The following is a 26557-nucleotide window of genomic DNA, read 5'->3' as shown; positions in this document are numbered from 1 at the left end:
AGAATAAAGCATTGATCTAAATTTAGCTAAAACGTCCAACTTTCTATGTAGCTGTCCTGTTCCTGGATCCTATAATCAGTCTTGTTTCCAAATCCTTGTGGGGCTGTAGCCTACTGTATAAGTGTTAAATTGCCAAGTGAATGTTCACCCACACAGACTGGACTTTGAGAATTTTTCAGAGTTAAAATTACAATATACTCCATGTCTTCTCCCTAATATTCCCTGAAGCTGATATGGTTGTCTGAGTCGAGGGTTTGACTGTCTGATATGTCTGATAGTGGTATTGAAATCCTAGTCATACAACAATGTATCTAGAAGTATTTAAATGTTGTAGTAGTCATATATGTCATTGACAGTGTGAACATTGTTTTACATTATTTAGGTAGGCTATGAGTCATGAATCTGAGTCTTTGCTGCATTTTTTACTCTCCCTGCACATTTATGGTATTACTTGAATTCGTTTTATATTTAACTTTTTATTTAACTTAAAATGTAACTGAAACTGAAGGATGAGTACCAACTAACTAGACATAAGCAATGAAGCAAAGTAAATCGTTCCTAATGAATTGTCATATAAAGCTCATGTATTGCTATATATGTAGCCTAAATCACTGATGTTATGGTTATTTTAGCCTACAACGATGGATGTATTATAGACCCTACAACCTGTTGGAGGACTCCACTGCCCCACAATGCATCTCGATAATGTTTTGGAGACGTCATGTGTAGCTGGAAGGGAAGACAGCCAGTGGGTGGGCTGGGCTGTGGTCCTGCTTGCTGCTTCTTGCATCGCAAACAACGCTAATACGATTATTTAAACGTATTATAGGGATACAAAAACATCACAGAATGAGTTAGAGGCCGCATTTCGTGTGTGCCAGGTATGTGGATGTTTTTTATCGCTCTGTTTTGAGGGTCCTCGCCCAGTTGCCAGGCTGCGCCTTGTGCTTTGCGGCTAGCTTAGCTTGCATGGCTAACAGCAGCAGCGGGCAGCCGTCTGTCTGACTGGCGCCTCCGAAGCGCCTGCGGACGGCCAATAAAACCGCTTGTTAATGGCCTGTTAGCTTCAGCAAACAACCAAGCCCACAGTCATTGAAGTTTACAAAGGGTAATTGCAGATAGCTTTGCTTGGTCGTATGCTTTACGTCAAAACCAGAGGCTGTGACATTGACGTTTAAGGTGTTACCGTGATAGCGACATTTTTATTATTATTATGCTAACGTTAGTTGTTGCCAATGCTACACTCATTGTTAACTTGCAGAGGAACGGCTCCAATAGAGCAAATGTTACCTTAAAGCTATTAGTTATAATTAGCTTGTTAACCAATAACTAACTAACCAAGCACGTGAATATACTATGTTAGGGTAAAGACATTTAATTATTTTAACTTAAGTGTAATTTTATTCCAGGTGGTTCTAAAATGGCTGTAGTTTATTCCATAATCAGTCATGTGTTTTAAATAAAGAATTGATAAAGACAAACAGAGGACTATTAGCATTCAGCTATTATAATTTCTTGCCTCCTTACTGTATGAATCCTTGGCAGGGATCTTTAGAAAACATCCTTTTTGCAAGAGTGTACTCATTTAAACTGTCTCTGGATCCTCTTTCTTCCCTCTGTCAGTGCACTGAAACATGGGTCCTTGCAGTGTCCACGTCCTTCTGCTGCTGTTGCTGCAGGCCCTGCAGACATCAGCCGAGGGCTCAGGTATTGTCCTCAATGTTCTCTCCACATTATGTTTTACTGGTTTCCAACTGATCTCATCTGCTGTTTTGCTGTGCACTCAAACTCTCATGAGCAACTACGTATATGGCTGGCAGCTGTTTATCTTTAGTGAGAACTGTTATAAAAAGGGCAGCCATTACCCATCTCTATGGTTGAAATGTATAGAGTTCAGAGCTAAGTTCAGGTTTAAGGTGCATTCAGACTTTGTGGCATTTTCTTTTACCAAGTAGGTTATACCAGTGGTGTAGTCTATGCAGTATACCCACTAAGAAAGCTCCAGTATTTCTATATACCCACTTAAAAATGCCCAATCACCCACAACAACATACTTTCCATTATATTTTTGATATATTTTGAATTGTCATTTGTGGGGGGTTTTTTCTTCACATAAATCGCTTCGCTAAATAAAGGTATTTCCACCGTAAATTGGTGCATAAAAGTGTATCCAAATGGAGGAAACAAAATACGTTGATGCTCAAAACTTCCCTTGGGGAGGACACCCAGACCCCCCGCTATGATATGGCCCCCTTCCCCCAAAGGCAGATTCTGGCCAATATACAGTACAGTATACCCACTACAATACATTAGACTACACCACTGGGTTATACTAGGTACAAGTGGCACAATTGCCATGTATTCCACCATTTGGCAATGTCCACTGCAAAGCTCTGGACATGCAACATCACACAAACACCTAGAAAAACGTGTTAATGTATGCACTTGCAGTCTTGTGTTAGGTGGGGCGGAGTGTTAAGGCACTTACTCCAGAAGGCCTCTCCTTGCTCTGCTGTGGCTTGGATTGTACCTCATTTGTATGTCACCTTGGACAAAGGCATCTTAAAAATCAATATAAGGTTATTGCATTAATGTGACTACAGACTTAATTTTGGACGCAGTGTAAATCCCATCCTCCTGGTGACTGAGTGCCCATAGCAGCTCGTCTGTCTTTTAGTTGACAGTTATGTTTTGCCAGATGGGCAGCTTGCGAGAGTAAGAGAGTTGGTGAGACAGATGTCTTTCTGTTGGCTTGCTGCCTTAAATATTCAACATTGTTTATGTTGTTTATGTTACCATGCCCTGGAAACAGCATGAGTTTATGCTGAACTCACATCATCTCTTCCACAGATGGACAGTTGGTGTGTCTGTGTGATAGCCCGAAATGCCTCCAAGCTACCCAGTGCCATGGTACCCGATGCTTCTCCTCTGTCAAAGTTGGCAAAGGTGGTAGCGGGGTGGTATTTGAGCGTGGCTGCCTGGAGGGGTTGGAGAAAATCAGTTTGCATTGCTCCACAGCTCCATCCGTCCACCATGCCATTTTCTGCTGCTCCCAGGACATGTGCAACGGCAACACCACCAGGAGTTCGCTGATGCCTCTGCTTCCAACAGGTTGATATAATTTTAGCAAGGAAGTGAATTGTCAAATAGACAAATCATGTTCTGTAGGTGACTATTAGATAATCTGACAAAAGAAAAGACATGTTGGTATCTAATCCACTCTATACATGTTTCTTTTCTACTCTTGCTCACAGCTCCAGAAGGTGAGCCAGTTCGGTATCATGTGGTGACCGTAGCTCTCTTTGTACTTGGTCCAGTGGTGGTTCTGGCTCTGCTGTCTGTAGTGTCTGTTTTGGCCTGCAGGAGGCTCCATCATGGCCGTCTGCAGAGGCTGCAGGAATTTGACACTGAGCAGGGAGCCATAGACGGCCTCATCACTTCCAATGTGGGAGACAGCACTTTAGCAGTAAGAATAAGAGCAGTTCTTGTTGAAACAATGAAAAGAGTTTGGCATCAGAGTAAACCGAGATTCCATCTCACATGTTCTTCTCACTCCCAGCTTTAACAGTATGTGCATCTGTATTGGTAAGGTACTTTCAGGGTATCTACAGGTCATGGTGAAGGATTTCATTGATCTAAATGTATTGCCTTATATGGTGCTAAGTTAAACATTGCTTGTTTCAAATTCACTTTTGAAAAGGTTTTATGGTTCTCTATGGATACATTGAATTCATTCAAATATGATAGAAACATGATTTTCTGTGAATACAATCTGTCATATTGTTGTATTTTTATTGGCATTGGTCATAACCATTTCCACAATTGTTTCCTTCTGTCTGAGCCTTAAAGGAGAATTCCAGTCAATTTCAACACGTAGCTCTGTTGTTTTTAAATGTGGAGTGCTGTCAGTAGCAAGAAAAACGAAAACAATCGGTGCTGCCTACACCGTGTTATCCTCCTGCTAGCATTAGCACCCAACAGGCTTAAACAGGGCAAGTTTTAAACTTGTTTTTAGCCTCTTAACATGTTCAAAATGTCATTAAAAGTGCCTACCCATGTGAAGTGATTCCTTCCGAGTGAACACAGTGAATCTGACTGCAGTGGATGTGAAAGAAATGCATAAAAGTTCTGCTAATTCAGCTCTGTTTAGTTCCGGTGTTGATACTGCAAGGAGTGCTTCGGGACCGTCTACAAACTACAACACCGAAAAGAGATAAAAAAAAAAAAAAAAACATATTTTCAAAAATAGGCATATGCTTATTTTTTTAAAGTAAGTGCTGTAGTACAACTAGCAGGAGACAAGTTATAATTGAGGTAAGTTTGGAGACACCAAACTCCTTATTTAATCATTAAATGAATAGCCTACGTATTTTTGTTGTATCTCTTTTCTGTGTTGTAGTTTGTAGACGGTCCCTAAGCACTCTTAACTGCCGTCTCAACACCAGAACTAAACAGAGCTGAATTAGCAGAACTTTTATGCATTTCTTTCACATCTACTGCAGTCAGATTCACTGTGTTCACTCGGAAGGAATCCCTTCACATGGGTAGGCACTTTTAATGACATTTTGAACATGTTAAGAGCCTAAAAACAAGTTTAAAACTTGCCCTGTTTAAGCCTGTTGGGTGCTAACGCTAGCAGGAGGATAACACGGTGTAGGCAGCACCGATTGTTTTCGTTTTTCTTGCTACTGACAGCACTCCAAATTTACAAACAACAGAGCTACGTGTTGAAATTGACCGGAATTCTCCTTTAATTAGGTCCCAAACAGGGCTCTAGATGTGGCCAAAATTTGTAAGGGTGCGACTAAGATTTTTCCTAGGTCGCACCGGTGCACCTAACGTCCTCACATCCCCTGCCTCTCCACGAACAAAGCGATGTCGTTTATATCGATATGGTTTAATGTTGCGTTACATGACCCATTCCTTCTGTAAAGCCGTGCCTGTGTTTGGATCTCTCCTCTTACTCTCCATGCAGCCCCGCCCCCATTCACGCACACACAGCTCCGCTGCTGCTGACATTTGTCTACAGTTTTAATTGTAATTAACACAGCTGTATATTGTTAAGTATGAGAGGGAAACCTGTATTGGTACCAGTGTTTCCGCTGGTAACTCTCTGTTATTGCGGCAGCCACGGCGAAAAACACATTAGAAGTTATTAAATGCAACTAACTTCAGTTGGTTGAGTAGGCTAAAAGCGTGTGAGACGGAGCCTGCTGGACCTGGGCGAGAGATGTCATAGTTCATAAAAATGCAGCGCATTGACGATACAGACATTTCATAGCCTACACAAGACGTGTGTAAGGCCGCTGCACCAGTGCAACCAAGGCAAAAGGTTAGTCTGGAGCCCTGCCAAATGTCTGTAGTCCAAGTAAAGGATGTTGAGTAACCTACACACTCAAAGTCATAACTTATTGTAAATAGACAATGTTTTCCATCCTAGCTAATCTGATATCCGTGTCCATCTTTAGGACCTGTTGGACCACTCGTGTACATCAGGCAGTGGTTCAGGTCTTCCCTTCCTCGTCCAGAGAACTGTGGCCAGACAGATCAGCCTGATGGAGTGTGTAGGTACGTATAACACACCACTGTCCACAGGCCATCTGCAAGTTGGATTCAGATCTCTTTGATTGAGAAACTGATTTGATCAATTAGAGCCTTCCGCAGGTAATTCATGTCATAACCAGCAGAATATTGATATAAAATATGACATACTAAACAAAAAAATCCACATGTAGCCTACAGTACAGATTAGCTTACTTGCACAGAAAGCAATTTGTTGTCATTAGTGTCAGTAATCCTTGCGTCTGCTCAGTTTCAGTTTGCAGTTTATACCAATGTTTTGGAAGATTGTAAAAGCTATTGTAACCCGTATATCGATAGAGATCTGACAGTGATGTCCAGCTGATCATGTGAGGGCAACAATAATATGAGGTCACATCATTTTTGACTTGCTAAGCAACTGTCAAAACACAAGTCATGTAATTCTTTTCATTGTTTGTGTTGTTTTGTTTAAAACCATAACACTTGTCTTAGGTTGGTGATGAAAGGTTTTCTCATTATCATGGCATTCAAGCATTCAAATGAAAGTATGTAGATCACATGCCTTGAGATCCCGTTTTGTACCACGCAGTTCAGTTCGTACCAGTTTGGAATTGGAAAAATGTGGCTTAGTGCTAAGGTGGAAACATCAGATCTGTTTCAGACAAATCGGCTCCATCAGCTGCAGTGGGAATCTAGCCATACAATGATATGAAAATACCCTAAAAGCACTTTTCAAATTTCTTAATGCATACAACGTCTTTAAATTTCTCCTTTTCTCATCTCCTTTTTCCAGGCAAAGGAAGGTATGGAGAGGTGTGGCGGGGCCAGTGGCAGGGGGAGAACGTAGCTGTAAAAATCTTCTCCTCGAGAGATGAGAAGTCCTGGTTCAGAGAGACCGAGATCTACAATACTGTGCTGCTAAGACATGAAAACATACTGGGTGAGTCTGTTTCACACAAACATGTTAGACCATTGTAAAGGGGGAACAGGCTGATTGAGAAAAAAACATTTTTGTCATTGTAAAAGATGTGATTTCGCCCATTGTCTTCACTGCATTCAATCCTGTCAGAGATTATGGTTTTAGCATTGTTACCAAGAACATGGATGTGACATATCTTGATTTAATGCTTTTAATGTTTAGCAGTTTGGATTGCCTTGTAGAAAAACGTGTTTAGTTAGAATCTCTGTTTCTTTTCAAGCTGAATGCACGTGGCAGGGGTGTTTTCCACTTAGCTTGTCTTTTTTAATCTCGGCTTCCTTTAACATTCTCGTGTTTTAACTCCTTTATGTTTCAAAGCAGTTACACATAGAGGTGAACGCAATCAAATAGGCAACACCTGTATAATATAATGCAATCCAGCATAATAGCAAATAAATAAATAAGAAAGTAATACACGTTTTGATCTTTTAAATCTCGTATGCCGTGTCTGTCTGCCGCCCCCGTCTCTCCTCCCAGGTTTCATGGCGTCAGACATGACTTCTCGCAACTCCAGCACCCAGCTGTGGCTCATCACCCATTACCATGAGAACGGTTCACTTTATGACTACTTGCAACGAGTTGCTGTGGAGACGTCCGAGGGCTTGGCGATGGCGGCGTCGATAGCGTGCGGCCTGGTGCACCTGCACACAGAGATCTTCGGCACTGAGGGGAAACCGGCCATCGCACACCGGGATCTGAAGAGCAAAAACATCCTGGTCACAAAGGAGCTGCGCTGCTGCATCGCAGACCTGGGTCAGTCCGTTGTCCATTATTTTACTTTTATCTACTTCGACTACTATTAATGTTAGTTTTTTTAATTTTTAATTTTTTTTTTATAGACCTTTCATGTTAGAGGTCCTTGTCCAGCACTTCATGCTTCAGAGAAACCAACCTACTTGTTGCTGTCTGCTACTGAAGATGTTTTAGTAGCATTAACAGGACAATATGTTTACTTTTTTAATGACATTACTAATCGTTAGTAAACAGACATTTTACACAGATATATTTGATCATAGAAAGATTGGTATATTTCAGGTGTCTTATTGTTATGTTTAATGATTCACATCAAAATACATTATGTTAATCAAACAAATATGCCGAGTGCATCTCTTTCTGAGCTTTTTTTTTTAATGTTTGGAAACTATCATTGTGTACATTGAGTTGCAGTCTTCTCTTCTTTTATTGGTCTTTTGTACAGTCTCTATATCTGTCCATCTTTTACCTTGTGGGTATTCGTGCCAGAATTTCTATATCAGCACAGATCTTTTTTTTAAATCCTGCTACTGTATGTACTGTAAATACTGTATGTAACTGCATGTTACAGGGCTGGCTGTGACCCACTCCCAGGCAGACAACCTGCTGGATGTTGGCAACAATCCGAAGGTTGGCACCAAGCGTTACATGGCACCTGAAGTACTGGACGAGACCATTCAGACAGACTGCTTTGATGCATATAAGAGGGTGGACATCTGGGCCTTTGGGTTGGTGCTGTGGGAGATAGCAAGACGCACATACAGCAATGGTGAGTGGCATGCATTGGTGCATTTTTAGGACTGTGACATAATAACAATCACCTCTAATTTCTTATATTCCTGTGTACGATTGTAAATTCAAATTGGCTTCAGGCACTGCTGTCAGCAGGGAGCATTTACCACTGGTTCATCCTATTGCTCCTGTTACTTGCACTCATTTCTATCATCTCAATTTGACTTTCCAGGTATCGTTGAGGAGTACAAGCCTCCGTTCTACGATCAGGTGCCAAATGACCCCAGCTTCGAGGACATGAGGAAGGTGGTGTGTGTGGAGCAGCAGAGGCCTTTCATTCCTAATCGTTGGTTCTCTGATCCTGTAAGTGTTAGTTTTTTTTTTACTTATACTGTATTAAATCAACTAGTGCAGTGCCCGTTAAAAAAATTTTTATGACATTTTATGGCATACTATATTTGGTTACACTTTACTTGAAGGTATCTACATAAGAGTGACATGACACTGTCATGAAAATGACATAAACAAGTCATAAACGTTTATGACATAATGCTTCTTTTAGTAAGTATCATTTGGTTTTTGTCATGACAAGTTAAGGTAAGGGTTAGAGTTATGGTTAGGGTTCATGTGTTAATGACAGTGTCATGTGTTAATGACAGTGTCATGTCACTCTTATGTAGATACCTTCAAGTAAAGTGTTACCCTATATTTTTTCTGATATACTTCACTATGACATTTTTATGACATACTATACTATGACGTTTCTTTACTCATTTTTTGACATATTAAAGTATTGATGTTTGTTTCTGACATTTTTATGGCAAACTGTACTATGAGGTTTTTTTCTGACATACTATACTATGACAATTTATTTTCTGACATAATGGTATGCCATACTTATAGCATACTATACTAGCACTTTTTATGGCAATTTTATTTGCAGAAGCCAAAAAAGTTGACTAATTTCATCTCCACATCAATGTTTCCTAAAATGTCAAGATGTCAGTGCTGATCTCCCAACTGTAAATTGCTAGGCAAAAGAGATTGGTACCAATGCAAGTGAGATAGCCATAATCCGCTAGTTCCCAGAATGCCCTTACACATCTAAAAGCTCTTGCAGTCACATTGAGGGCAAAGTTTCCTCTCACTGTATCACTGCAGGACTCTCCTTTTATTTCCCTATCCTCTTTATCCTCTGTTTCTCCCCTCTCTCTCTCTCAGACTCTCTCTGCTCTGGTGAAACTTATGAAGGAGTGTTGGTACCAGAACCCCTCTGCAAGGCTGACAGCACTGCGCATCAAGAAAACTCTGGACAAGATTCACAGCTCTCTGGAGAAGGGCAAGGAGTCGTGAAGCCTCAGAGGCCACTGCCTGATGTCAGGGATCGGCTTAGAGAAGAGCCCAGTGATTGTGAAACGAGAGGATGATAAGGGGACAGACGGAGAGACCAGAGGAAAGAGTTGTTCAAGTGTCATGCAGCCTCATCCTTCCGTCATTTTCTCTGTGGTTGCCACCGACATCCCCCTCTCTGACTGGAAGCCCACACAGATGTTCGGACCTATCCTGTCTGAATAAGCCAGCCTTTGTTACAGGACACAAACCAGTTGCCATTGTGCCCGCACTGACCTAAACTGTAGACTGTTACTGAGTGTGAAGCACATGGATGGCATATTGTAGTACTCCATAACAATGCTTCAACACCCATTAAGACTGACACAAACACACACACACACACACACACACACACACACGTGCACTGAGTGTCTCTTACAATTCATTTTCTGATCCCCAGGCAGTGTTTTTGGCATGTTGCCGTGTCATTCTGCTCAGAGACAATCAGAAGTGTTTTACTCACTTAGCTTTATTAGAACATGCCAACTATTCTTCAAAGACACACACTACAGACCACAACAATATGTTCACTTACAAAAGGAAAAGAGCCAAAAAGAATCTTTGTTTTGAAACTAAAAATAGTATATTTATTAAGTCTCCACTGCTACCGAACTACTGAGAATATCTAAGACTGATTGTGCGTGAAATGGACTGTATACATATATAGGCATTTACTCTCCTGGACTTTCTGTCCCCATATTGTTATTAATGGAGCTAGAAAGCAAAGAGTTGTTGAGCAGTAGAGGGAAAAAGCTAGGGAATTGTTCTTGCTAAGCTTGTTTGTTGAATGGAATAAATCAGGATAAAATACTACAGATATACAATTATCCTGGTGATTCCTTAAGGAGGCACGCAGTAAGTACCTGCCAAAAGGCATTAGTCTGTATCTTATAATAAGAATATAATCCTCTCTGTCTGGCACACTTCATAAACTCGCTGTGGCTCTTCTGTGCAAGAAGAGAGAAATAAAGGACTTTTTTTGTTAGAGCTGACATTTTTTAAGATATTGGAGGTAAAGTTGTTTTATTTAGCGAGGTGGGCTTCCGTTAATTCTCATCTTCCATCATGCCACACTGTACAAGTTGCCTAAATAACAAGAAAAACACTGTATTCATTTGGAAACTGTTTTATTCAAGATTCATTTTAAACAGATAACGTTGCCTAAATGTTCACAAATGCTGGGTTTGTTTTAGAAAAAGATTTTGCTTTGTCTTTTTTATATGTAATAAAACATTAACTGCACTCTTGCCTAATGATTAGTCAGACTGTTTTTAAGTTATATACTTTATTCCTCTTGGTGAAATTCAGTTTTTCCACTCCCTTGGTACACACACAGGCCCGAAATACACACGTGCACAAAAAGGACCTATAGACATGCAATATTGTTGTGGAGAGATGGGGCTGCCAAAGCCAGGTGCTCCGAGCAGTTAGGGGTTCATTGCCTTGCTCCAGGGAACCTCAGCATTGCCTAAGAGATGAACTGGCACCTCTTCAGCTACCAGTCCACACTCCAATGAGTTTAAAAAAAAGATATAAACTCAGTTGCCAGTTTATTAGGTTCACCTAGCTAAAATTAATGCTAAGGACAACAGTCCTTCAGCAAGGTTAAAATCTTCAGTATTTGTTGAAACTGTTTTAGAGATATGTTGATATAACTTTAAGGTCATTTAGTTGTACTGAAAGGTACATGGTGGTAGACTAAAAAGCCTCTGTATAATGCAAAATACAGTTCATCCGCACAACAAAGTATGTCATAGAAAATGTTATATAAAGTCGTAGTATAGCACGTCGTAAAAAAGATCTGAAAAAAGTCATTGTATGGTAAATTGTCTGCATTATATAGTGCCTTTCTGCCTGACTGGACAAAGCGCTTTACAATTTGCCTCTCATTCGCCCTTTAACACACATTCATACACCTACAGTGGCGGAGCTGCTATGCAAGGCGCTGGCCTGCCCAACAAGAGCAACTTGAGGTTCAGGGTCTTGCTCAAGAACACTTTGACAACCGTCAACCTTATGGTTAAAGGATGACGCGCTGCCTCCTGAGCCACAGCCACAACAGTATAGTAAATTATAAAAAGTCATAGTAAAGCATGGCAAAAAATAGTCAGTATAGCATGTCAAAAAAAGTGATAAGAAAGTCATAGTATAGTATGTCGAAAAAAGTGATTAAAAAAGTCATAGTATATCATGTCAAAAAAGTGATTAAAAAAGTCATAGTATATCATGTCAAAAAAGTGATTAAAAAAAAGTCGTATGTTGAAAAAAGTGATAAAAAGTCATAGTGTAGTATGCAGCAAAAAGTTATAAAAAGTCATATTATGTTGAATAAAGTCATAGTATACCATGTCGAAAAAAGTGAAGAGTTATAGTGTATTTCGATAAAAACGTCATAGTAAAAAAAGTGATAAAAAGTCATAGTGTAGTATGCAGCAAAAAATATAAAAAGTCATATTATATTGAATAAAGTCATAGAAAAGTCATAGTCTACCATGTCGAAAAAAGTGAAAAAGTCAGTGTGGTATTTCGAAAAATGATTAAAAAGTCATAGTATAGTATGTCGAAAAAATTTATAAAAAAGTCATAGTATAGTATGCCGCAAAAAGTCATAGTATAGTATGTCCAAAAAAAGTATAGCACAGTATGTCCACAAAGTCATAGTATAGTATGTCGAAAAAATTTATAAAAAAGTCATAGTATAGTATGTCGAAGAAAAGTGACAAAAAAAGTCATAGTATGTTGAAAAAGTCGTAGTATAGCATGTCAAATAAGCCTATCCTTTTACTGAACACTGAGCCAGCTATTTGACATCTCCATGTTCACTGTTAGACATTAGAATTCATTATGCTTGGTGGGGTTTAAACCCACAACCTTTGTGTTCTTAAAACCAGTTTTGGCCTTATGTTCCATGAACTACCCTCTACCCCAACTGCATTGTCAAAGTCATAGTATAGTATGTCGACAAAAGTGATAAAAAAGTCATACACTATAAAAAAGTGATAGTATAGCATGTCAAAAAAAGTCATTGAATAGTTTCTCGAAAAAAGTCATAGTATAGTATGTCGAAAAAGTCATAGTATAGCATCTCGAAACAAGTGATAGAACAGTCATAGTATAGCATGTCGAAAAAATGTCATAAAAAAGTCATAGTATAGCATGACAAAAAAGTCATAGTATAGTATGTTGAAAAAGTCATAGTAAAGCATGTCAAAAAAAAGGGCTAAAAAAGGCATAGTATAGTATGTCGAAAAAGTCAGAGTATAGTATGTCAAAAAAATCATAGTATAGTATGTCGAAAAAGTCAGAGTATAGCATGTAGTATAGGATGTCGAAAAAAGTATAGCACAGTGTGTCAAAAAAGTCATCGTATAGTATGTCGAAAAGTCATAGTATAATATGTCGAAAAAGTCATAGTATAGTATGTCCACAAAGTCATGGTATAATATGTCGAAAACAAGTGATAAAAAGTCATAGTGTAGTATGTCATAAAAGTCATAGTATAGTATGTCCACAAAGTCATAGTATATTATGTCAAATAAAATCATAAAAAGTCATAGTATATTATGTCAAATAAAATCATAAAAAGTCATAGTATAGTATGTCGAAAAAATTTATAAAAAAGTCATAGTATAGTATGTCCAAAGTCACAGTATAGTATGTCGAAAAAGTCAGTATAGTATGTCTTAAAAAGTCATAGTATAGCATGTCGAAAAAACGTCATAGTATAGTATGTCGAAAAAGTCATAGTATAGTATGTCCACAAAGTCACAGTATAGTATGTCGAAAAAGTCAGTATAGTATGTCTTAAAAAGTCATAGTATAGCATGTCGAAAGAACGTCATAGTATAGTATGTCGAAAAAGTCATAGTATAGTATGTCGAAACAAGTGATAGAGTCATAGTATAGAATGTCGAAAAAATTCATAGTATAGTATGTCGAAAAAAAGTGATAAAAAAGTCATAGTATAGCATGTCGAAAGAACGTCATAGTATAGAATGTCGAAAAATTCATAGTATAGTATGTCGAAAAAAAGTGATAAAAAAGTCATAGTATAGCATGTCCACAAAGTCATAGTATAGCATGTCGAAAAAGTCATAGTATAGCATGTCGAAAAAGTCATAGTATAGTATGTCCACAAAGTCATAGTATAGTATGTCGAAAAAAAGTGATAAAAAGTGATAGTATAGCATGTCGAAAAAGTCATAGTATAGTATGTCGAAAGAAGTATAGCACAGTATGTCCACAAAGTCATATTATAGTATGTCGAAGAGAAGTCACAAAAAAATGTCATAGTATAGTGAAAAAGTCATAGTATAGCATGTCAAATAAGCCTATCCTTTTACTGAGCCAGCTTTTGCATTATGTGCCATGAACTACCCACTACACCAACTGCTCTACTCTTTAGTCAGTTCTCCTGGTGTATTGGACATCTCCATGTTCACTGTTAGACATTAGAATTCATTATGCTTGGTGGGGTTTGAACCCACAACCTTTGTGTTCTTAAAACCAGTTTTGGCCTTATGTTCCATGAACTACCCTCTACCCCAACTGTTCTACTGTTACTATAAGCAGTGTATTTGACATCTTCATGTTCATACACTAGCATGTCGAAAAAAGTGATAGTATAGCATGTCGAAACAAGTCATTGAAGAGTTTCTCGAAAAAAGTATAGCATAGAATGTCAAAAAAGTCATAGTATAGCATCTCGAAACAAGTGATAGAACAGTCATAGTATTGTATGAAAAAAGTGATAAAGAAGTCGTCATAGTATAGTATGTTGAAAAAACGTGATAAAAAAGTCATAGTATAGTATGCTGCAAAAATTCATAGTACATTATGTCGAATAAAGTCGTAAAAAGTCATAGTATAGTATGTCGAAAATATTTATAAAAAGTCATAGTATAGAATGCCACAAAAAGTCATAGAAAAGTCATAGTATAACATGTTGAAAAAAAGTGACAAAAAAGTGACAGTATAGTATTTCTAAAAAATGTATAGCATACTATATCAAAAATATTCATAGTATAGTATGTTGAAAAAAAGTCTTAGAAAAAGTCAGCATGTCAAAGAAAGTCTGGAAAAACATGCAAACTCCCCACACAAGTCACACAATACACACCCATTTTAAATGCAGAAAAAGCCTGAAAGAAGCACTAAACTTAAACAGTGATAACACAAAAACTGTAAAAAAAAAAAAAAAAAAAAAAGATATTAAAAAGCGGAATCACTTTCTAATAGCTGAAGGTTTTTGTGAATATTTTAAAGTTTGAATGCCGTCTGTATGTGAAAGTATGTGGGAGGAGTAGCATTTCGCATTGGAAGAAGCCTGAAGAGGATTTGAAGTTTGCTCCATTGGCTTTTAATGTAGAAAGAAAAAAGCTTAATATTTTAAAAAGCACAAGTGGTAGAAAAAAGTTGAATGCATATGTTCATAGTATAGTATACCAAAAATAAGTCATAAATGGTCTCCAATCATACAGAGTTTACTAAGTCTGTGCCAAAAATGAGCTGTGTACCTGCCTCTTAAGAACCACTTGATTGTTACTACATTCTGTGTACTAGGGGACCAATCATAATGGGACAGGGCTCGGAGTTAAGAGATAACAATTTTGTCATAATTCTGAGAAAAATATTTAATTTGTCATAATCTTTATGTGCTTTATTTCATTTGTCATAATCTGTACATAGTTAAAAAAAGAAGTCATAAAAATCATTGTATAGTATGTCGTAAAAATTTCAAAGTCATAGTATAGTATGTCATAAAAAATCATAGTAAAGTATAAAGTACCTGCCAAAAAGCATTAGTCTGTGTCGCATAATATAAGAATATGATTTTCTCTGCTTGGCACACTTCATAAACTCACTGTGGCTCTTCTGTGCAAGAAGAGAGGAATCAAGGAAGACTTGTTTGTGCTAGATCTGACATTGTTTTAAGATATTGGAGGTAAAGTTCTTTTCTGTGGCGAGGTGGGCTTCCATTAATTCCATGTCCCAGCATGCAACACTGTACAAGTTGCCTAAATAACAAGAAAAACACTCTGTATTCATTTGGAAAATTGATTAAATTCATTTATTCAAGTTTCATTTTAGAAACAGATACAGTTGCTTAGTTACAACTGTTCACAAATTATTTCATATGTAATAAAACATGTACTGCACACTTGCCTAAGGGTTAGCCAGACTGAGAAAAGATGTACAGTATTTCAACAAATACACAAATACAGGTTCATAATTTTCTCTTAAAACAATAGTCAGATTCATATGTACATTGCATATTGACATAATTTTAAAATGCACAAGACCTTGTACTGTATATGCAGACATTACTGTAATCGTTCTGTCTGCCCTCTAGCAGCTACTAGAAGGCAAACTACTGCCTACAGATATCAATTATGATCATTCACCCACATCCTCTCAGCAATACTGAACAATATGTTTGACGTTTTTCATATATTATACAATTTTAGATCTAAACCTCGGAGTTTCTATGGAATAAGGAGTGAGCAGGAGGACTAAAGCTTGATTAACATTTAGCAGTAACTTCACTTGTAATTCCTCCAGAGACTGCTACAGAACAAAGTAAGCAGCTTGTCGAAGTGTTGAAGTCATTCTGAAAGTGATGCTTTGTGCAGATGGCAATGAAACTACGTGCTAAACCGGCAGCTCGGCACTAAACGTGTGAAAAAGGTAGGAAAAGGGCATAAAGTGACACCAAAACCATATGGCAATACGATCATAGCTGAATGAGCTCTGTATACATTCCCTCTTAACCCATGTGTCTCAGCAGTGAGACAGTTTGGGTCATTTCAGGTTATCTGGAAGAGTCTTGTATGGGTTGAGAATGCCCTTGGGGTCCAGCATGGCCTTGATATTACCCATGAGAGCCACAGCCTGGCTGGGTTTACTGTAGTAGATATAGTTCCTCTTCTTCAGGCCCAGTCCGTGCTCTGCACTGATGCTGCCTTGACAGCTGGCCGTCCACTCGTAGATAAAGGGCTCGATGGCAGCGAGAAGAGCAGGGTCTTTGGCAGGAGAGGTGATGTTCAAGTGGAGGTTTCCATCTCCTAAAAGTACAGATGGAAAGAGATGAAGGGACAATTTGCAGCGAGGCGTGTGTAACTCACTTAAATACCACATTTACTCAAAAACTTGGTATTTTTGTACACATAAAAGTATTTCAGAATGGAGAATGAGTTGTTGTAGGTATAGTAATAAACATCGTTACCAAGAAGTCATATCTTATGCTAGCAGGCCATTACTTCCCTCCTGATATATACAGACTATGTTTCATGTCTTTCCATCTTCTGGTCTTACCTACATGTCCATATCCCACCACACGCTTGGCTCGCCCCCCCAGGTGCTCCCTCATGTCTGTCACCAGCTGGTAGATCCGCTCCACCGGAAGTGAGATGTCATACTTGTAATTGAAGCCATCGTGAGTCAGCGCCTCCGTGATACGTTCACGCATCGACCACAGTGCCTGAAAAGGTGTAAATGGAAAGGCTGATTACATCATCAAATAATTAAAAAATGGGCGGATTCTTGTTCCCCACAGAAGTATTGATTAAACAACCCTAATATGAAAGTGATTACTTAAGTTTAGGTCAAAAGCTTCTACGAATTATTATATTATTATTGTCAATGAATCCCATAAAAGACAACAACAATGCGTCTCTTAATACTTTCCGATTTCCGTACCGTCTATGGCACTCAGCCCGAAGCATATTTGTTCCTACTGAAGACTTAAATCTTTAAAAACAAGTCACACGTGTATGCTTTTATTCATACAAATGTTACATCATTTCCAAAAACAACTAGACATTGTGGTTTTTTAGCAAACATGACTCAAACAGGATTAAATAGTGTATTTGTTGGGGACTATTCTCAGCTGCGGATTTGTTTACTGAACTATGTTTTTACAGCTGCAGGATGGTGTGGTGGGATTCACTCCAAATAAATTGCAGTGGCCATGTTTATTGCAATGAGGGAGCATGTCACTTAGTGCAACGATGTGGCTCAGTGATGCCTTTTTAATCGTAGACAACAACGGAGCCCTATAGCACAGAGGAATATGCTTTATCACGATTTGGCTACGCAAAAGTACTTGTTAGTCGATTTACTTTAAGTCTTTTTATGGGATTCGTTGTAAAATATCAACAGACTTATTCTTTAAAAGATAAGAAACAAAACCTTTATTTTTGAGTCTTCGGTTGCCACAGTCCCATCGGTAACCAATGATGATGTCATCGCCTCCTCTAAGAAATTGTGGAGTTTCTCCCCGTCATGTGTTGGGTCAGATCCAGACGTTTCTATGACAACGTAGAATGGGCAATCTGCAAGATGGAAGAAAGAGTTTGTCGTGTGTATGTGTGTGTGTGTGTGTGTGTGTGTATTTGCTTTCTAAACTGTGCATGTGTGTGCGTCCGTGTGCCTACCAGAGATGGGATTGGATAGTTTGAGGTGCATATTCAGCAGCTGCATACATTCATTGTCCAGGAATTCATAGGCTGACAGAATTTCTCCCAGCATGCCCCTGCAGAGCTGAAATGTCTTCAGCAACTGTTCAAAGGTCTCACAGCCTAACAGGAATTTAAGAGAATAAAATCAAGTCATGGGAACCTTTAACTTTCTGCACATGTGCTTATCAACAATTGCCAATAATAGTGTCAAAATGAAGCAATGAGAAAATCATACCCAGAAAAACCACATTAACAGATTTGGGTTTCCGTGGACACAGGACGGACACTGCAGTGATGACCCCCAGTGTGCCCTCTGACCCTATGAAGAGCTGTTTGAGATCATATCCTGTATTGTCTTTCCGCAGTGTGGCCAAGCAGTCCAGCACTTGCCCATCTGCCAACACCTGTACATACATCAACACACAAACATTAGATCAGTGCTTATGCCCTTTAGCTTTTGTTTAATATAATACTTGTTAAGGAATATCAAAGTCCCTCATTTATTTACTCCACTCACCACTTCCAGACCCAGCACAGTCCCGTGTAAGGAGCCGTATCGCAGCAGACGGAGTCCACCTGCATTCGTTGCCACGTTTCCCCCAATGTGGCAACTGCCTTTCGCCCCCAGATCAAGTGGCATGATGTAGTCTCTCTCCTCCAGGTAAAGGGACAAGTTCTCCAAAACACAACCTGCCTGACAGGTCAGAATGCCTGATGGAAATAATCTCTAAAGATTAGTCAAATATGCTGTAAATACATAACACCTTTTTAAAAGGCAGGCAACTCATTTGGGGTAAAAATTCAGTATTTTAAGACTTACCAGCGATACTATCAAAAGTAAGGATGTTGTTCATTAGGGCAGTGGAGAGGATGACCTCATCATAAACTGGCACGCTGCCCCCGACCAGCCCAGTGTTACCTCCTTGAGGGGTCACCGCCAAATTATGACTGTTACAATACCTACAGGAGAGGGAATGCAACAACTGTAACCACCTCAAAAACCCGTCACTTGTGTATTTGTCCGTTCCACACACTATGTGTTCTTTACTTCAGAATTTGAGAAACTTCCTCTGTTGTTTGAGGTCTCAGCAACACTTCGCTGGAACCTGCAGAATATGTATGAACAGAGAAATGAATGCTTTTACCATCAGTGAATTGGTGTAAGAAGTGGACTGAAATTCATTTCTCACCTCTCACTGACTTGAGCCAATCCACATTACTGGATTCCAGCAGGTCCGGATCAGTGATGGCTCGTCCTGGTAGGATTTTCCTGAAGAAGGCTAAATCTTCCTGGGTTACTCTGGAGAAAGGCAGCCTGTCTGGGGCTGCAGCAAGGGATGGCTCGGGCCTGTCTGCCCCAGTGTGCAGAGTTCGACAGCAGACTCCAAACTGCCATGAGCTAGCGGGAAGAAATGGACTGCGGAGGCCCACAGGTGAAAGTCTGGCTGTGGCTGTTAATGAGAAGGTGCTATGTCGGCTCAGATTACTGAGAGCTGTCCTCAGTCTTAGTGTTCTTTGGAAAACCCCTGCCATGATTGGGGTGTAGGCGGGGAAACAGGCTGCAGAAAAGAGGTGGAATGAATCATAAATCTGTTCCTCAAGAGAGCAGCTGGTTGACCTCTCACTTCAGCTGATATTCTAATTCTTATTTACCTGGTGTGGAGTTGGGACTAGCTATGTGGAGCAGCTGGGTAAATTACAACTAAACTACATGTCCCTACTCATTTGTCAGCTTTGTAGCTAATGTCTGTTAGTTAGCAAGCCAATGCTATAATGTAGTCTCAGAGTACTGTCCTCCTGTAATGTAGAATATGAGTCTAGACAGACAAGTCTAGCAGAAGGCAGTGTCTTAGCCAGCCCGGACCACCGACTCTTAGAAGAATTTGTCCTTCTCCCTTCTGGGTAAAGATACAGGTTCCCCAGGATAAAAAGCAAGCGTTTTAAAATGTTCTTTGTTCAAAGTGCAATAACAGCGCTTAATTTGCACTAACCCTTGACTGCACTGCTTACCAGCACTTTCTCATGGCTTCCATTAGAATGGTTTGATACTTTTAACAAACAAACACTCTTTTCTATTTAGTTGTTTTCTGTAACTGTTGTGATAAATGTCCTTGAATGTTGTGTTTGTGGTTTTGCCTTCTACTGCATATCGAATTTCCCATTGAGGGACAATAATGGTCTGAACTGAACTATAACAAACATATTCATTAGCTGTCCACATACTGACAAGTTCTGGAAGGACTTGGAAAACTACGGGAACCTGATGTCAATATATTGACATCAGGTTCCCGTAGTTTTTTAGGAAGGGTGTCACAAATGAATATAGAAATTGCAAGTTTCAGTTGGTCACCTGAACTTTGGATCATGTGAATTTTAAATCTTCATTTTTGGTGTCTGAATTTCAGAGTGTTCTGTTAGAGAGAACATCCTCATAGCCTGTCTATGCTTTCATAGAGATGCCTGAACAAAAATAATAAGATTTATTTATTTCTTACACGTGTGGACACAAATATTCTCTGTAAATTAATACATTCAGAAAATAAATATATTGATATATCTGAATGTGGGATTTGACGTTTGTGCCATTTCAGGACAGATTCATTTCAATCTTCTACATCAAATTAGACACATACCCCTGGCCTGGCCACTTTGTTTCTCTCTACATTATATTGTGAAATGTTGTTTTTACATGATTCAAGTAGTAACGTTAACCATGCTGAGAAAAACTGCTTGGTAAACCAGCCTAACACTAGCTAACACCAGCAACCACCTTAAGCTGGTCTATGCTGTTTTTTAAGGGGAATGTGTCATCATACTTGAGTGGTCTATGAATTTAACGTTAACGTATTGTTATTGCACTTAGTTGAAAGAATCTGTTCACAAGCCGCTTCCCCAAGTACAACGCATTTACCGTTTATATTAATAAACTGCTGGCAAACAGCTTTTCATCGCTGTTTTCGCCACAATAAGCGGTTAATTTATTGATAGCTAAAAGCTGATGGAGCTGTCATTTCAGTTAGCTTAGCTCGATTAGCACACTGTTTGACAAGAAATTAGCCATACCATTACCATAAACGTTCACCTAACAACCAGCATTTTTCTGTCCGTGTGTCTTTTTTCGTGTCATATCTCAGTGCGAAAGCTGTCACAAAGTTCAAGAGCAGTTAAGTAACTTAAGCATGCTACAGTCATGTTTACAACTAGCAGGACGCTGCTGTGGTTGACGGAGGCGAAAGGTCATGGAGATGACTATGGACCAATGAGAAGCCGTCTTTGAGATTGAACCAATCGCTGTGAGCCTTTCATCATCACTGTGCAGCCAATGATGACTGTGAAAAATAAAGTCACTTCAGTTGAGATTTTAGAGAGAAAATAATTAATTACTCACTTTTGACTTCACCGCGAGGGATAATCTGTCTTTCCCCAGTGCTGCCTGGACTGCAAAAAAACTAAATTTTGGTTGATTTAATTTTTCCCCAATTAGTTTGCTTGAAATGGGTATAATTGAACTAGGACTCGAATTGTACTAATGAAAATGGTCAAGAAATGTCTGGCATACCTACTGTATAAAACAAATATACAGACTAACCTTGTAAAAGAAAATCATTATAAATAAGAAAGTTCATACAAAATTAATACAAATGATTTTATTTGAAACTGACAAAACTTCTGATTTATTTCTCATGCATTCTGTAAAGTACAAAGCATGCAACAAAATATTTTTATTTCTTAATTCTTCATCGTCTCGGCCTACAATGAGGACCTCAGGAAGAATAGCACCTGCAATGCAGGAGCTAATGAGGATCCTAAATAAACAAACAGTAACAATGACTCCTTAACTTCCAGTACTCGGATAACTGGATAAACCAGTTATCAGGTTACATTTTTACTGAAGCTCATACTGTAAATTCCCTGAATACAACTTCAAGTTCACATTGTGTTTAACATAACAGTCTTTTGTGATCCAGGAAAGCCACATGAGGGCAAACACCAGTGGAATACTATGAAACCAGTCCAGAATTACAAAACATTTCAGGCACTGGCAATACTTTCAGAAGCAATTACTTAGCAGATCAGGCCTGAACTGAGAAGTACTGACACAACAACACTGATACAGTCTCAATTCACCAAACCCACAGAACAGAGGTCTTCTTAGGATGTGCACATCTGCATCCCAGCTGCCATTCATATGAGCTGTCTGGGTATGTACAGCGTGCAGTTATCTCATGGTTTCGACTAATCGTTAATGCTGACACGTCTAACAGAACACAAAAGCAAATACCCAAATTGATTTGATTCACAAACAAAACAAAAAATGTGTGATGGGAATCTACAAATGTTTTTAGTCTTAGCACCTCATCTCCACATGTATCTGTGTGCATTTTTGAAGAGTGAGAGCTTACTTTTAGCTTGAACAGCCTCAGTAAAAACTATAGTTACTCCATGTGTCCTTGGCAGTATCATGTCACTGTTGTAGCAGCCAATTGGTTGAACCATTCTTTTTCAAAGATTTAGAACAGAGGAATACTTTGCACATCTATTTCATGAGATGTAGGAGAGGGATGATGAGTAGGTCAAAAGTGGCAAACAAACATACTGCATACGGTCTATCCTGCAAAAACAAATGCTATTCACAAATGACTGCCAACCTCTGTCACATTTCGAACAGGTCTTGTGAGACGTCGTTTAGCCATGAAGACCATAGATTTCCAGCTTGATGGCATCCAGCAGTGTGAACCTCCCCTGCCTCAGGGTGATTATTGTCAGCAGGGTTACTCGTCTCACAGTCAGAGCTGTTGTTGGTCGTACGTCGATATAAGCTTCTTGATGTGGGCCAGTTTGTTGTGTAGATATTCACAGTGAGTCTTGTCCTGGTTGTAGTTAGGGTTAGACTAAAGAGAAAAAAAAAAAAAAAAGACTTAATTTTTTTAAACAGCAAAAGAGAGGAGTGGAGTTGCTCCATGCAGCAATCTTGGAATCAAGTCTTAAAAGGGTGATAGAATGCAAAACCGATTTTACCTTGTCATAGTTGAAAAAACGACAGTTTGGTGGGTAAATAGGACATACATAGAACCTCAAAATTCCATTGACACCTCTTTCCTCTGCAAATCTCACAATTTGAAACTGCTGCTGAAAACCGGGCGAATCTCAACAAAGCTAAAAGTTGACGTCAACTCCTCAACTCCTACCTTATTTGGCTCTAGTCTCTAGTCTTTGTCACGCCCCAACATTTACATAGGCTACACCACTGATCTGAGGTCAGCTTAGTCTTCTGAATCTAGGTCACGCAGATCTCAGAAATTTTATACATTGTTTGTCTGCTATTTAATTACTAAATTCACTTCTGAGACTTTTTTTTATGCGAGAAATCAACTATGTAGAGGTCAAATATGTGCCGTTTTACGAAAAATTGATGGCTAATTGCAAATTTTGTCCGACTGTGGGTCGGAGTTCAGCAGGAGCTCAGCAGGCTAACGTGACGGCGGCCGGTGCTGCCTCGCCGCCCGGCGTGTCCTCCTTCACAGACCCCGGCCCGCTGCGAGCTAGATGGATCTCCGTCACGGCCGGCAAAAGTGTTAGGTAAGCTTTGTAAGACCTTAGGGTAGCTGCGATATACATGCCTTGACGAAATTCAAAGTGTAAATATACTATAGTTATGCCGAAAGTGTAGCTAGCTAGCCGCAATCTTTACCAATAGGACTGAAGGGACACTAGCAGCTAACGAAACCCCTCACATTCACAAAAATGCACTAACTTGAAATCGGACACACGTGTTGATATTACGTGTGTATAACTATATATTTGAGCTTTATATAGTTGATTTCTCGCATTAAAAAAAAAGTCTCAGAAGTGAATTTAGTAACGAAACATTGCAGTGTCTGAAATATGAGACCTGCTGTCTCGTCTCCAATGTATGTGTATGTGGTTCGCTCAACCAATCAGCGAAAAGCTCTCGTTCCAAATAAGGCCAAAACACAGGGATGCATAAGGGCCCATAAAATAGCAACTGGGCCATTTTCAGCCCAATCAATGTTACATACCCTATTAGACCTTAAGGAACTGTGTGAAATACCCTATATAATTATTCTATCACACCTTTAAGAAAGTTGTTACCTTTTTAATTTTGCGATATTCTTGAAGAATCTGATTACGAACCGTCTGCAAGAGGAATAGAATGAATTAATACAAGTAGACATTTACATAACTTCTAGAACGTACGTTTGTTAAATGTCGTTAAACTAAAAATGTGACCAGACTATGTGACGTTCCCAATAATATGAATGTGATGGAAAACAAAACAGCAAAACTTAAATCACCCGTAGAAATATTTCAAACCACTTTAACGCTGCTGTTAAAAGAAGGCTTTGGAAATATTTTATGAGGAAGGAAATGACTTCAACACATTTGTTAGTCAAGAACAAACAGTGAATGTAAGCATAACCTTTGTTTGTTTAAAAGAAAACTCCACAGGGCTCCTTTAATGTAATAACAATGGACATATACTGACATATTGATATTTATGTGACCATATGCCGATGTTTAAGTGCCTTAAATTCTACAGTAAGAATTATATCCCACGAAGCACCATTTAAGGTTACACTTTCAGAATAAAAATGTTTTCTCGGGGTACTGAACTGTAGATTTTGTTTAGGGTTAGGGTTGTTTAGTTATCATTTTGCAAACTACTATGACATTATGTGTTACCTCTGGTGCAACCACAGAGCTTATGACAGAATTTTGTGGATTTATCATGTATTATTTTTATGAAATAAAGACTGGAAAATGCAGGGGATGAGCGTTGGTCTAAACTAAGGTTTTATGCAGATTATCTCTTTAAAAAGCCCTCTGTGGCTTAAGTAAATTTAACAGCAGTCAAAATAAATGTCTTCATGTTTGTTTTTTTACCTTGTATTTATGAGATTCATGGTGTAGCCGTTTGAGCTGCGTGTCGAGCTCCATGAACTGCCGCGTCACTCCGTCAATACGAGCATGTAAATCTCTGTACTCGCTGTACTCCGTGTTAAAGTCCTGCTTGTACCTCTGTCTCTGGTCCTGACTGCAAATCACTGTGTACTTCCTGTGCAGAGAACATAAAAAGACACTATGATCAGATCTGTAAAATACCCACCTACAGCATGCCATGTTAACAACCTGCAGAAGTTTTGAACTGCAAAAAGTGTGAGAAAAAAAAAGCATTTTCGGTGCAGACACACACACACACACGAGAACTAATAACAAGTGTACTTACAGTAGATAGTCTGCTGTGTCATGGTCCGCTTGAAGCACATTAGAGAAATTTTCACTTGGCTCTGAGATAAAAAAGAAACAATGTCAAACCATTTGGAAATCCTAAACAATTGACTCGTAAAGTCACTCGTCAACAGCTAACGGCACTCACCTATGCAGTCCGCCGAGACTTCACTGTTTGGATCCTCTGAACTGCGATCCTTTCTCCGTTCTTTCCTGTCTCTCCACCTATCCTTCTCCTTGACAAACAAAAACAAAATCCCGGTTACCAATGCATCACGTGAAACCAAAAAAACCTATAAAACTAAATAAAAAGTGGTTTTCTTACCTGATCTCTGTGTTTGTGTTTGCTCTTCTTCCTTTTGATTGTGTGTCTGTTCAGATCAGGCACTATCGGAGGGGGAAGGGAGCGATCAGAGTTGGGTTGCGAGGGGTCTGCTGTGACTTCATGTCCCTCCTGAGCACAGGGAGTTTGTTCTAGCCTCTTGGCCACTTCTGCTTCCTGCTGACAGACTGCTGACAAGGAGTCAAAAAGCTTTCGAGGATCAAGCGAGTTTCTTTGCTCGTCATTCCCTGTCGCTTCTGTGACGTCTTTATCAGCCGCTTGTTCAGACGGCCTCACTCTTGACATGTCACTGGCTGCTTTGCCTGACAAGCGGGATATCCTGGGCTTCTTACTCGCCAAAGGGTCGGTGTATTCCTCTGGCAGGGAAGGTTTTGGACAGTGCGCTGGGGAGGAGTTGGGGGTGTCTCGCAGTGGACTGACCTGGGCATCTGTAACAGTTAGGAGGTTCTGTTGGGGCTGAAACAGTCTCCTGCACAGTAATAGGAAGGTGATAAATAAACAATTTTACAAAATCTACACATTGTTTTGCATATATATAGTACTAGATAATCTCTCACTACTCACACATGCACACATAAGTCCACACATCCTCATTTTATCTATATTCTGGTCATTTATTTTATGCCTTTGTTGTTTTATGTAGCCAACCTTAAGCTGGCTACTAATCTAGTGCTAAATTTGTAGATTTTAGAACTCCTGTAATTGCTCATCATACTTTTTTTTTTTCCTTCTCTTCCTTTGGTGAGATTCCTTCTATAAAGTCTCTAGGGGTTTCCTTAATTTCACAACTTATTTGATGATTTAAAAAAGGAACACGGCGACTTATTGGGACTTTGTCTTATTCACCGTGTCCCCCAGAGTCATACATACATAGACAAGTCCATACATACCCTTCTCATCTCCGTGCGTGTTGTAACTCTGTCTTGACGCCCCCACCGCTAGCCTCGCTTAGCCCAAATCCTGGAGGTAACCGGCTCCATCTAGCCTACTGCTCCCAATAAGTGACAAAAATAACGCCAACATTTTCCTATTCACATGTTGTGATTTGTATAGTCACAGCGTGTACAAATAACAAGGTCACATGAGACACAGCCATCTTCTAACCGT

General features: G+C 39.3%; 3 protein-coding genes across 6 annotated transcripts in view; 1 reads left to right on the top strand and 2 right to left on the bottom strand.

Moving 5' to 3' along the window:
* The first annotated feature begins 724 nt into the window (after positions 1-724).
* Positions 725-10639, top strand: acvr1l (activin A receptor, type 1 like). The gene is made up of 10 exons (XM_078277522.1): positions 725-881; positions 1624-1707; positions 2851-3111; positions 3255-3466; positions 5469-5568; positions 6335-6481; positions 6998-7273; positions 7845-8042; positions 8238-8368; positions 9227-10639. The coding sequence occupies exons 2-10, from the start codon at positions 1635-1637 to the stop codon at positions 9356-9358; spliced, it is 1530 nt and encodes a 509-aa protein (XP_078133648.1). The 5' UTR covers positions 725-881; positions 1624-1634; the 3' UTR covers positions 9359-10639.
* A 4864-nt stretch (positions 10640-15503) lies between these two features.
* On the bottom strand, positions 15504-21092 carry d2hgdh (D-2-hydroxyglutarate dehydrogenase). Of its 4 annotated transcripts, none has more exons than XM_078277709.1 (10): positions 20920-21092; positions 19047-19415; positions 18905-18962; positions 18677-18816; positions 18374-18567; positions 18092-18260; positions 17833-17976; positions 17588-17730; positions 16712-16877; positions 15504-16461 (listed from the first exon to the last, which is right to left on the bottom strand). In XM_078277709.1, the coding sequence occupies exons 2-10, from the start codon at positions 19387-19389 to the stop codon at positions 16199-16201; spliced, it is 1620 nt and encodes a 539-aa protein (XP_078133835.1). In that variant the 5' UTR covers positions 19390-19415; positions 20920-21092; the 3' UTR covers positions 15504-16198. The 4 variants fall into 4 exon arrangements, with proteins under 4 accessions (XP_078133835.1, XP_078133834.1, XP_078133836.1 ...); XM_078277708.1 differs by having other exon boundaries at positions 20926-21092; XM_078277710.1 differs by lacking the exon at positions 20920-21092 and adding an exon at positions 19510-20913.
* Positions 21093-21488: 396 nt separating this feature from the next.
* Positions 21489-26557, bottom strand: part of LOC144535339 (RNA polymerase II elongation factor ELL-like) — an 11179-nt gene continuing 6110 nt past the window's right edge. Inside the window, exons 7-12 of the mRNA XM_078277752.1 lie at positions 25433-25919; positions 25256-25343; positions 25106-25166; positions 24763-24934; positions 23971-24015; positions 21489-22748 (exon numbers count right to left, since the gene is read on the bottom strand). Coding sequence (XP_078133878.1) covers positions 22644-22748; positions 23971-24015; positions 24763-24934; positions 25106-25166; positions 25256-25343; positions 25433-25919 — 958 coding nt within the window. The 3' untranslated portion in view covers positions 21489-22643. The remainder of the gene's footprint in view (positions 22749-23970; positions 24016-24762; positions 24935-25105; positions 25167-25255; positions 25344-25432; positions 25920-26557) is intronic.

The sequence above is a fragment of the Sander vitreus genome, chromosome 20 (assembly GCF_031162955.1).
Source record: "Sander vitreus isolate 19-12246 chromosome 20, sanVit1, whole genome shotgun sequence".
Classification (NCBI taxonomy): domain Eukaryota; kingdom Metazoa; phylum Chordata; class Actinopteri; order Perciformes; family Percidae; genus Sander; species Sander vitreus.
The sequence above is the reverse complement of the archived record's forward strand: the minus strand, read 5'-3'. Positions and strand labels throughout refer to the sequence as shown.